The sequence below is a fragment of the Bactrocera neohumeralis genome, chromosome 2 (assembly GCF_024586455.1).
Source record: "Bactrocera neohumeralis isolate Rockhampton chromosome 2, APGP_CSIRO_Bneo_wtdbg2-racon-allhic-juicebox.fasta_v2, whole genome shotgun sequence".
Taxonomy (NCBI): Eukaryota; Metazoa; Arthropoda; class Insecta; order Diptera; family Tephritidae; genus Bactrocera; species Bactrocera neohumeralis.
Genome location: NC_065919.1, coordinates 70,263,889 through 70,274,989, shown reverse-complemented (window position 1 = coordinate 70,274,989; position 11,101 = coordinate 70,263,889). Strand labels below are relative to the sequence as shown.

At 39.6% G+C, this 11,101-nt stretch overlaps 4 protein-coding genes across 4 annotated transcripts; 3 read left to right on the top strand and 1 right to left on the bottom strand.

Annotated features, from left to right (window-relative positions):
• Positions 1-1,282: 1,282 nt before the first annotated feature.
• Positions 1,283-2,121, top strand: LOC126758214 (uncharacterized). Its single transcript, XM_050472340.1, has 2 exons — positions 1,283-1,636; positions 1,708-2,121. The coding sequence occupies exons 1-2, from the start codon at positions 1,415-1,417 to the stop codon at positions 2,029-2,031; spliced, it is 546 nt and encodes a 181-aa protein (XP_050328297.1). The 5' UTR covers positions 1,283-1,414; the 3' UTR covers positions 2,032-2,121.
• Positions 2,122-4,298: 2,177 nt separating this feature from the next.
• On the top strand, positions 4,299-5,548 carry LOC126758224 (lipase 3). The gene is made up of 3 exons (XM_050472350.1): positions 4,299-5,003; positions 5,059-5,223; positions 5,295-5,548. Exons 1-3 carry the CDS (start codon positions 4,314-4,316, stop codon positions 5,511-5,513), a joined length of 1,074 nt encoding a protein of 357 aa, XP_050328307.1. The 5' UTR covers positions 4,299-4,313; the 3' UTR covers positions 5,514-5,548.
• A 2,840-nt stretch (positions 5,549-8,388) lies between these two features.
• LOC126758256 (uncharacterized) lies at positions 8,389-9,054 on the top strand. Its single transcript, XM_050472422.1, has 2 exons — positions 8,389-8,651; positions 8,709-9,054. Exons 1-2 carry the CDS (start codon positions 8,557-8,559, stop codon positions 8,953-8,955), a joined length of 342 nt encoding a protein of 113 aa, XP_050328379.1. The 5' UTR covers positions 8,389-8,556; the 3' UTR covers positions 8,956-9,054.
• Positions 8,985-11,071, bottom strand: LOC126758171 (protein AAR2 homolog). The gene has a single exon (XM_050472285.1). It carries the CDS (start codon positions 10,189-10,191, stop codon positions 9,064-9,066), a length of 1,128 nt encoding a protein of 375 aa, XP_050328242.1. The 5' UTR covers positions 10,192-11,071; the 3' UTR covers positions 8,985-9,063.
• Positions 11,072-11,101: the final 30 nt, after the last annotated feature.

Genomic DNA, 11,101 nt, shown 5'->3' with positions numbered 1-11,101 from the left:
CTGTTTGGGGGAGTGTAATATATTAGTTGTCCTCGAAATCACTTAACAACAGGCCCTGGAAGAGAGTTGTTCCGACGGGTTCGGACCACAGGGAGAAAGATGTTAAGTAAGTTTGTTTTATTGGACATGCAAAAAGGTGGTTAGTGCCGTTGCATGCAAGATATAGATTTTGTATGTCTGGGTCTATTCTGTAACTCAAGCTGTTGTTCTGTGATGGGTGGTGTTTGGACTCCAAGTACGCCATTAACTGGAAGGGAGTCAATAAAGGTGTTAATAGATCTACTGTGAATGGCGTTCAGTGCAGGACGGAAATTGGTCGGATCCGAAAAATGGTCGGTGTATTGTTAAATTTCGTAGACATGTTGAAAGAATGTTTCTGGGAGGCGGCTGGCTCCAAACAAGTTACTGCAAGGAATGGTTGGAGAGCAAACTGTTATGCTCCTTTACAGGAAGCATGCGGAGTGTGATGTCGACCGATTGCCTTGTATATTGTCAACAACGTTTCTTTGTCTTTGCGCCAAGTGCTGGCGATCAGCGACTTGAGGAACTTCTTACGGCTTTGTACTTTCGTGACAATCCTTATTGTTTGCGGAGTGGAGGAGTGCAAATTGTCTAATGTAAAACCTGAAATTTTTGGGTTGTTTCAAAGTAATCCACGGAAATGTTGAGGTTCAGTCTCCTTCGTCTAGTTCGTTAACAGAGTGTCCATTGATTTGGCGGGCAGAGCTTTAGGCTCCTTGCAGCGAAAAAAATTTTTGGGTGGGCGTTCACTTTTGAGTGCATGCCCTCGATTCTATTGCCCGACGTCATCATCGCGCAATCTTTTGTGTACGAGGTTATAGAAACTGCTTCTGGTGGTTGCGGGAGTTTCGGTATGCAGTGATTAAACAGCAGCGTGGAGAGCACACCACCCTGCGTAAGCCCCTGTTTAATTCTCCTTAGTTTTGATTGTTCACCTTGAAATAGTTAGTACCGATGGTTGTCGACCGCGCAGATGGTGTGTGGCCCAACTCTTTAGTCTTGGAGGGAGCAATGTTTGTTCGATGTTCTCAAGTAGCATTGTGTGGTTGAGTGTGTCAAAAGCTTTCGACAAATTTTTGTCATTTTCCAAAATCACGGAATATTTACTTCTAGTAATTTTTTAACTGCTTCCTAGTTAACTCATTCAAATATTACATAATAATGTACATACTTGTACTTGTATATAAAAAATTACATTTTAGAGAACACGACACATTGATAAAAGCAACAACGGTTTCCAACCCATTTCCGTTTCATGTAAAATGTTATCACTTAACTGTAAACGCCGCTCAATGGTTGGATTTGCGTGCTAGATAGCTCTCCAACGATTTTATGAAAAGCGCAGTTTCAGCTTGTGGAGCTTCAATCTCACCACAAACGTTCCGATATTAAAATGCGGTTTCATTTGTTGTGCCTTTGTTTAATTGCGCTTGAATATGCAGTTATAACCAGCGCAGAGGAGAATCCCAATTACAAATTCGTCTTTGACCAGATAATACCTGTAAAGGAGGATGAAGAAGTGGCCAAAATTAAGTTGGAGGTGATTAGAAGTGAGGACGGCGTGAAGTTCAGTGGTGTGGCAGAACAGCTGGTGGACTTGGATAATGAATGGACGGTGACATAACAATAGTTTTGATTGGAAAAGGCAATTTATAACTTCAATTTCATTTCAATGTACTTCTACAGTTAAATATATTGCTGAAGATTGCTGAAGACGCGAATGGCGAGTACAATTGGGTTATGCCAGTGCCTGCATTGAGTGTTTGTGATTTCATGAAATTCTACTACCGATTATATATTTACGAGTTGTTAGCTAAATACGCGAATGCACCGTCGCCATTTGATTGCCCGGTTGTAAAGAACACTTACATCCTGAACGAGTACCCTTTGGTTTCGAAGAATTTCAAGAAATTTCTACAGCCCGGTTACTACCAACTGGAAGTGAGTTTGCACCACGAAAATGACGAGAAAATCAAATACATCGTCGAAGGTCATGTAGAGGAAGAGTAGTAGAGATGGAGTCCAATTAAAAAATATATACATACATATATTCTTTGAATAACACCACTTAATAATAAAAACAATAACATGAACGCAAAACTTGTATAACATCTCCTTTGAATCAAGGCAAGTAATAAATAATAAAACGTCGAAGTTACTTCCGAGCTATCCAAGATTCAGGGCTATTCTGCAGTATCCTCCTTTAGTTGTCTTTTGTTGTTGTCTGTTAATCAGATCTTTTATAGGATCTTGTTAATAATATTCCAAGAATGACAGAGAAATACTGATATCAGTTCGTTCGGCGTCCGACTACTACAACTACTGAACGGTCAAAACTGAACTAGTCAGAAAACTCAAACCAATTTAATAATGGGTTTTTCATTAACTGGAACTCGATTTCTTTTGCATGGCCACCACGGGAACGCTTGCAGAGGTCCAAACGCTGAACCCAATTTTCGACGGTTTTCAAGCATAAATTGTCCAAGTCCATATCATCCAAATCGGGCCAAAAATATTCGGTTATCATTGAGCGGTAGCGATTCCCATTCACAGTAACGTGCCGGTCTTGTTCATCACGGAAGGAGTACGGTCCAATGACGACCGGCCCATAAAACGCACTAAACCATAATTATTTTAGGATGCAAGGGTGACTCATGGACCGTGGATGGCTGCCATTCAGCCAAAAATGAGCCTCATCGCTGACGATGAATTTTCAATAAAAATCCGGATAATTTTCAAGTTGTTGCTCAGCCCAGTTCACGAACATACGATAAGTGGCTTCAGTGCTGGCATCAATTTGATCTTGTAAGAATATAGGCCAAGATCTTTTCGCAAAACTCGCCACAACAACGTCACAGAGATGCCCAACGCTTGAGAACGACGTGTGAGAGGCTGATTTGGGTCTTCCTCAATTGGTGCACTAGCGGCAGTAAAATTCTCGACACTTCTTTGTCTCACTGCTACGGGAACATTTTGTATTGTGTCTGTGGATTAAAATTTTTTCACTAGACGGTCAATTGTTGATCTGACAGACAATTATAACGACCATACGTTGGACGTAGCGCTCTTAAAGTTGAGGCCACTGTCCCGAATTTCGGTAGTAAATTTTAATAACTTCGACTCGTTGTTGGATCCTGTATCTTTCCATGATGAAATGGCAATCCTTACTGAAGAGAAATGTCAAAAGAGCAGGAAAAAATATGGTGTCGTTTGCTGACCCTGTCGATCTACTTTTGTAGCGTCCCTATTGAAAAAGCTGTTACTTTAGCTATTATGACCGCAAGACGTGGAACCCCGGAAGAAGTAGGCAACTGCAGAAACGTTAACGATATCAAAGTTCGATAGTTCCTCGATCCGTTTCCATAACAGTCAGATATACATATATATACCGGAATGAGCGCATATTTTTATCAATTTTTAACTATATCTGCCGCTACAACAACAAAAGTACTCTTTGGGTTTTTGCGAATAAAATCTGCGTTAGAATGATAGAATTGTAATATTGCGGCCAGTCGGTTAGGACCGTCATTTAGTCGTTTGGACGAACGAAAGTTCTTCTAAAAACTTTTATTATGGTACAAGCTGGCGGTTGCGGAAGAAAATTAAGAGCTTCTCTGCTTGGGAAAGCTCTAACAAGCTAGAATAGAATAGAACGTAATGAAAAATTTATAAAAGGCTGGGCATTCTGTAAAAATCTTAGCCGATGGACTAATAATTGTGGTATCATTAACTGGTCCAAGCAGAGAACTTGATAAAGGAACTTTTGTATGGATAGATGAGAGTAGGATTGGAACAGCCTCTAAGGTCACAGTTTCAAAATGACAGAAAACCAATTTTATCAATTGTCCGCACTTTTCAACGCGCTCCCGTAGGATTGGCGGCATGATAAATCAATAACGGTACCACCGAAAAAAATCGGTCTCCGTTGAAATCATTCTACTGACGCACACTTCAAATTATTATCGCGGGGTTGTAAATTATTTAACGCCTTGAGCATCTGGGGTCATAATTTCTAGCAGTTATCTGCTTAAAACCACCAGGGGTATGCGATAATGCTTACGGCTATATAAGGCCGCTTCGATCAGTTACGTTGTTTATAAAATGCTGAAATTGGTGACAAAAAGTTGTTTAGTAACTGCGCTGCTGGTCGCTTTTGATTGGGCGCATGCTGCTGACCGGCCCATTTCGGACTGTGTGAGTTCATATAAACCAATATTGTATTCAGCTGCGTTTAATAACACTTACTAACACTAACAAACCAGGGTGAACGCATAATAGCTGATGGTTACCCCATGGAGCGACATGCAGTAACCACCAGCGATGGTTACATACTCACCATGCATCGCATACCTTACTCTCCGAAGACGAGATCGGCTGATAGGCGGCCAGTTGCATTTCTTATGCACGGCATGTTGAGTTCCTCCTCCGACTGGGTGCTAATGGGCCCGAATAAAGCGCTCGCCTATATACTCGCCGATGCCGGTTACGATGTATGGATGGGTAATGCACGTGGTAATACTTACTCGAAAAAGCATCGCACTTGGCCTACATACTGGCAAGTTTTCTGGAATTTCAGTTGGCATGAAATTGGAATTTACGATTTGCCTGCTATGATCGATTACGTGCTAGATTACACCGGGAACACACAGTTGCAGTACATTGGCCACTCGCAAGGCACCACAGTTTACTTGGTGCTGATGTCGGAGAAGCCAAGCTACAATAATAAAATTAAATCGGCACACATGTTGGGGCCCGCCGCCTATATGGGTAATATGAAGAGTCCATTGACGCGTGCCTTTGCGCCCATTTTGGGTCAGCCCAATGCTATGGTCGAGCTGGTGGGTTCGATGGAGTTCATGCCAAGCAATAAGTTCAAACAAGACTTGGGCATTGAGATGTGTCAAGCGACATCGCCGTTTGTCGAAATGTGCGCTAATGAGATATTTCTAATTGGTGGGTACGACTCCGAACAGTTGGAATATGTGAGAATGAAAATAAGAATTAATGTACTAGTAATAATACAAATCTTTAATGTAGGAGCTGTTGGAACACATCAAGGCCACTTCGCCCGCAGGTGCTTCAGTTAACCAGAATCTGCACTTCTGTCAGGAGTACAATTCGAAAAAGTTCCGCAAGTTCGATTACAGCGTTCTTCGTAATCCGTTAGAGTATGGAGGTAGTATGTACCCACCCAACTACAAGGTAACAAAAATCTTTAAAAATAGTATAAAATGCTTTCTTCTTTGTAAATCTTTAATTACTCCACTCTCCAGCTAAGTAATGCTAAAGCACCTGTAATGCTCTACTATGGCGCCAATGATTGGATGTGTGATGTTACCGATGTTCGAAGATTACGCGACGAACTGCCGAACATGAAGTTAGACTATCTTGTACCCTTCACGAAATGGGCACATTTGGACTTTATTTGGGGCAAAGAGGCAAAGAAATACGTATACGATAAAGTCTTGGAAGAAATGAAAAAATATGAGTAACGTGAAAAAGATTTTGAAATGAAATGCAGTGAGCTTAAAACAAGAAATACGCCAAGTTCGGTTGAACCGAAGCTATAAATGATTTCACAAATAAATAAGGTTTTCATAGAAGAACTTGATTTTAATTCTTTTTTGGTTCTATGGCAGCGATTTGTTTAGTGATCCGATCTGAACAATTTCTTCGGAGAATGTACGGTTGCCTTGAACAATATTTCTTCTGGGTTTTACAAACTTTGCTGCAAACCTAATGTAGCCTGTTCAGGCAATAAAACTATAGTGTTATAATTAACGGTTTATGAAGGAAGATTCGAGAGATCATTCTAAGCTGTTGTTGTTGAAACGGCTACCTAATCTCTTCGGGATGGTAAGGATTAGATAAGTTGTCATCGACGTCGTCGACGTCATCCAACGGTAGGCCCAAGAGACGGACCAAAGGGAGAGTGGTGTCAGATGAGTAGAGTTAGTGAGGCATGTAAAGAGGTGGTCAGTGTCATGCGGAGACTCATTGAACTTACGACATATATTAGATATGTCGGGATCTTTCGGGATAAGGAGGAGTTTAACCGCCTACAATATCCCGAATGAAGCGGTGCAAGGGTCACTTTCGTTTCTCTCGGCAACTCGAGTTCTTCGTCTGCAATGGATGGTGGTTTGACTCCAAATACCCCGTTCACTAAGAGGGAGTCGGTGAAGATGTTGATTGCTCCACTGTGAATGGCGGTCACTGCTTGTCGGAAGTTAGTTGGGTCTGAAGTCTAGTCGGTGTATTTTTTGATGTCGTCGACGTAGTTGAGGAATGATTATTTGATGCTCCCAGGATGCGATTCCGCTCTAAGAAGCTAACTACAGGGATAATTTCTGCGTAAGCACCCCAGCAGCAACTGCTTGGAGAGGACTTTATTATACTCACTAACTAGGAGCATACAGGCGTATGCAGGTGTTCGATAGGAAATATCAACCTAGCAAGAAGCATTCTGTCGTAGTTCGGAGTGCAGTGTTCTGATAAGTCTAGAGCTTCCTCTTCTGCGTTTCACTGGATCCAGCCGACCATATTGGTGTGGCGTAGTTAAGGACGGGCCGACCGATTGACTTGAGGATTTTGTTGCGGCTCTGTACTTTGGCGATAATCGCGGTCATATAAGGAGTGAAGGAGCACAGACTGTCAAAAGTCACACTTAAAATTTTAGGATTATTGATCGTCGGAACCTTAACGCCATCGACTGCAATATTAAGGTCAAGTCTGTAGTCCTTCGTCCAGTTTGTAAATATGGTTGCTGTGGATTTAGTTTGGGAGAGTTTTAAATTCAGTGCAGCGAGGAAGCAAGAAAGGTTGGAGAGATAGTGGTTTACCTTTGAACACATGTCATCGATTCCATTGCTCGACGTCAATATCGTGCAATCATCAGCGTACTCTGGTAGTTGTGTGAGTTTCGAAATGTTGAAGTTAAACAATAGCTAAGAGAGGACACCACCCTACGAAACCCCTTGTTTAATTCTTCTCAGTTTTGAGTTTTTACCTCGAAGTAGTACAGAAAATTGACGACCGCTCAGGTAGTTCATGGTTCACCTCTTCAGTCCTGGAGGGAGAATAGTTTTTTCGATGTATGTGACAATTCTCAAAACAGCCGGTTCTACGCACCGGAGTTGACCCGGATTTTATTTAGATCGGTAAACTCAATTCAAGCATGTCGTTCTATTCGAGTTTATCAAATTGGAACGGACCTCAATTTATATTCGTTACATTAAGAATGTTTGCTCTAATCTCTTTAAATGAGCAAACAGTATTCCATCAAATGAAAGCTCAATGGTCGCATAGAAATTAAAATGCTTCGCGGATTCCCTGAACGATTTACAAGTAATTGCTACGAGGGCTGCTATATATATTCTGGCCTAGGGCAACACTAAGTTTGACATTTTTTAGCATAACATCACTCAGAACGTTTTGTCATTTAATCGTGAATTGTTTTATTTACAGGGAATTAAAAAATTCATCTCGGCCAAAAAATGGAATTAACTCGTGAACATTTTCGTGCGATAATTTTTCACAACTTTCGACGTGGATTATCACGAAAAGAGTGCATCGATGAACTAAAATCTTTATATGGCTATGAAGCACCATCTATAGCACTGTGAAAAACTGGTACAACGAATTCAATCGTGGCCGACGCTCGCTCAAAGACGAATTCCATGAAGGGCGTCCAAAAACAGCCGTTGTGCCAGAAAACATCGATGCCGTACGTGAACTGATAATGCAAGACCATCATGTAACATACCTTCAGATAGAGGCATGCCTATGCATTTCTCCCACCAGCATACATTCGATATTGCATGAACACCTGGTCGTAAAAAAGGTTTGTTCTCGTTGGATCCCGCACAATTTGACAATCGCTCAAAAGAAGGCTCGTGTGGATTGGTGTAAAGAAATGCTGAAAAAATACGATCGCGGTGCTTCAAAAGACGTTTATAAGATCGTCACAGGTGACGAATCATGGATCTATGCGTATGAGCCCGAAACAAAACAGCAATCGACAAAAAAAAACATTTTCGTTGATAAATATGCCTATTTACATTATTAGGCCAGAAATATATATAGCAACCTACGTACAACTGCCACGACCATGTCCAGTTACAACATTCCCTTTGGGAAGAAGTGTAATAAATTAAAGTTTATGAAAATATGCCAATTAAATAGTAATGATACCTTTGTGTATGCATTAAAAAAATATACATTGTACATGTTACATATACAGATATAATCACAGCAGGTGTAAACTATTGATTGGCGATAAACTAGGCTCATGTCTACTGTGTCACTGCTTCAAATGTACGGACACGTATTAATTTGAGTAACCCACGGTTACCAGTGAGCCATAACAAATGACGTCTCATCTTTGTTATCTGTTACGCGCGACTTAAATAATATTTTACAATCAAATGCGAAACCGTTAGGAGAAGCTAATAGAACTGAAGAAAGCATAAAATATAAAAGTATAAATATCAAATAAATTTATTTTAAAAAAGTTCAAAGTTAAAAAGAATCAATATGAAGCATCAACAAGTTGTTGTAGACTACTGGAATATGATAAAAACATCGTTTACCTGTTTGTTATTGGCCTTCTCTGGTTATATTTTAATCAAGTAAGTTTCGATTGATATAAGTGCACGCGAAGCAAAAGACTGACCATGTAATTTCAGAATGGTACAAACCATATTTTGGTTACCAGGATATTTACAGAAGAACCAAAAACGTTTAGAAGAGTTGGCAGCGAAGTACTCTTTAGAACTTAACGATGATAAAAGTCTTGCTGATGTGCTCAAAGCACAGATAGAAGCAACTATAGAGGAAAAAGAACCGCTAACAAATGAAAAGAGTGATGACGCTAAGGACATTGATTCGGCTGTTGCGGCGAATGTGCAAGGCGAGCCCAAAAAGATAAAATAATTATGTTTCATATTAGTGTAAACTCTCTATTACAATTTTATATTACTTTATTCATATGCTATGTATCTATGCAAATATATTTCAATCTTTTATAGCGCAGCTATAAGTCTATGTCAATTCTACTATAACCGGCATATCCTCAGGATCTTCATCAAGCAAACCCTCAAAATGCCATTGCAAGGTTTTCTGTAATTTTCTACTAAGTTTATCTGCACTTACGCCCAGGCCACCCAAATTTAGGTTAATTAGCAGCGAGCGCACATCTTTATAAACTGAGTTATATTCACCTGGTTCCATGAGTTCTTCGGGCAGGTGTGGTAATTGTTGCATCAATGCTTCAGCATATTTCATATAAAGTATTTTAAAATTTTGCACCGCTTGCTCAGAGTGTGCCAACAAATGCAGTATATTGCGCCAATGTGCCAGAGACTCCACCGAACAACCAACAAGATAAAAAACAAAAGCCAATTGCTCCTCCTCGATCAAAGCTTCCGAACTATGAAACTTGCCAACAAGTGTCTCAATTGCATGCACACAATCAATGCTATGACGCGATACTTCAGCGGGCGTTGCATTCTGTGGTACACGCGCAGGTAGTTCAGTGAAGCGTGGCGCAGTACCTTCGACCGGTTTCAAGTTGGGTAGCAAGTCACTTTCGTTTACAATTGTTTTAGTGCTTTGTTGTTGTAAATTGTTTGTGTGTAACGTGCCTCTTGGTCGATCCTCATCGGAACAAGATTGTAATTCTACATTTGTACGTATTGGTCCCAATGTTGGTCTGCAACGTTCGACTGTGCCTTCGGTCACTTTGTCTGTTAAGAGTTTCCATTTATTGTAAAATCGATAATCGTAAGGTGCTAGAAAACTATCGAATTCCTTGAGATTATCGCGTATACGTTTCTTTTCCAATTCTTTGTCATCAGACTGACTCTCTTGCATTTCTTCATCGCGTTGGCTCCACTCACGCACAACCACCTCTTCGCTTTTGAAGTAATGTACAAAGCCCACACGTGGTGCAACATCACCATATGGACCGCAGGATGCACACCAGATGTAATGCGGACCGGGCGGTATCATTTTTACGCCACGAAATTTTTCGCCAATTTTGTAGTTGCATAGATCAATGCCGAATTCTGTGCCGACTGGCGCTCCTGTTACTACCAACACTGCACCGGTAGCGAATAATTTCTTGGCCAGTTCAGGATCCATTTCCAACGCGGATTCGTCAACATTCATGGTTTAATTTATTTGTATATTTGCTAACAAAAAAACAATACTTTCTTTATGTTGCGAAAACAAATTTAGCTTTTAATACAATCAGCTGTTTGATGTATACAAATGAAAATAGCACCCACATTATGGCATAAAGAGATGCCGTACGTTTTGAAATTCACAGTTTCTTGTTTTAAATCAGTCTATCTATGGGTTTCGTTTAAGGACTACTCTTAATTACATAAAAAACCGAATATATTTGAATAAAAATTCGTATATATATATATATATATTTATTTGTTATTGAAATGTAATTCATTAACAGTAATGTATTACCGTTGCCTCTATATCTCGAGTTTTCCATAACTCTAGGGTTCAGCGCAACAATTCCCGCACCAAATTGAAACCATTCTTTATTACATTTATAGATATACATATATGTAGATATATTTGCACTCAAAATTTTATAAAACAAAAGAATAATTGAAAAATATTGTACTTAATCGTCTAACTAATGTATATAACTCAGCTCAGCTAAGCTATTTAAACACATACACTAATTAGCATTAACAATATATGTAAACATATACGTGTTTAATTGGATATATGTATGTATATGCATGTGTACTTTTATAAATATATTTAAAATACAAATACAATTATACGCGTCTACTCAAAATACATTCTTATAAGGTATAAGCCTATCATAAAATGTTAAACATTTAGCCATTATTACCGTTATAAACAGAATGCGGAACTGCTGCCTTCTTGTTTTTTTCACGCAGGTGTCAAAGTTATCATAAATTGATTTTAAATCAAAATATGTGTTTTTTTTGTAATTGCATGTATGTATATATAATATCGCATTTTAGGATTAACGCCAAAAATCAGTTACGCTTCTCTAATAATAAACTTGAATTTTCGCATTTAACAG

Coding starts and splice junctions, on each gene's coding strand:
- LOC126758214 (XM_050472340.1), top strand. CDS start 1,415: ATGCGGTTTCATTTGTTGTGCCTTTGTTTAATTGCGCTTGAATATGCA. Junction 1,637..1,707: donor ACTTGGATAATGAATGGACG/GTGACATAACAA, acceptor GTACTTCTACAG/TTAAATATATTGCTGAAGAT.
- LOC126758224 (XM_050472350.1), top strand. CDS start 4,314: ATGGAGCGACATGCAGTAACCACCAGCGATGGTTACATACTCACCATG. Junction 5,004..5,058: donor ACTCCGAACAGTTGGAATAT/GTGAGAATGAAA, acceptor TCTTTAATGTAG/GAGCTGTTGGAACACATCAA. Junction 5,224..5,294: donor TGTACCCACCCAACTACAAG/GTAACAAAAATC, acceptor TCCACTCTCCAG/CTAAGTAATGCTAAAGCACC.
- LOC126758256 (XM_050472422.1), top strand. CDS start 8,557: ATGAAGCATCAACAAGTTGTTGTAGACTACTGGAATATGATAAAAACA. Junction 8,652..8,708: donor TCTGGTTATATTTTAATCAA/GTAAGTTTCGAT, acceptor ATGTAATTTCAG/AATGGTACAAACCATATTTT.
- LOC126758171 (XM_050472285.1), bottom strand. CDS start 10,191: ATGAATGTTGACGAATCCGCGTTGGAAATGGATCCTGAACTGGCCAAG.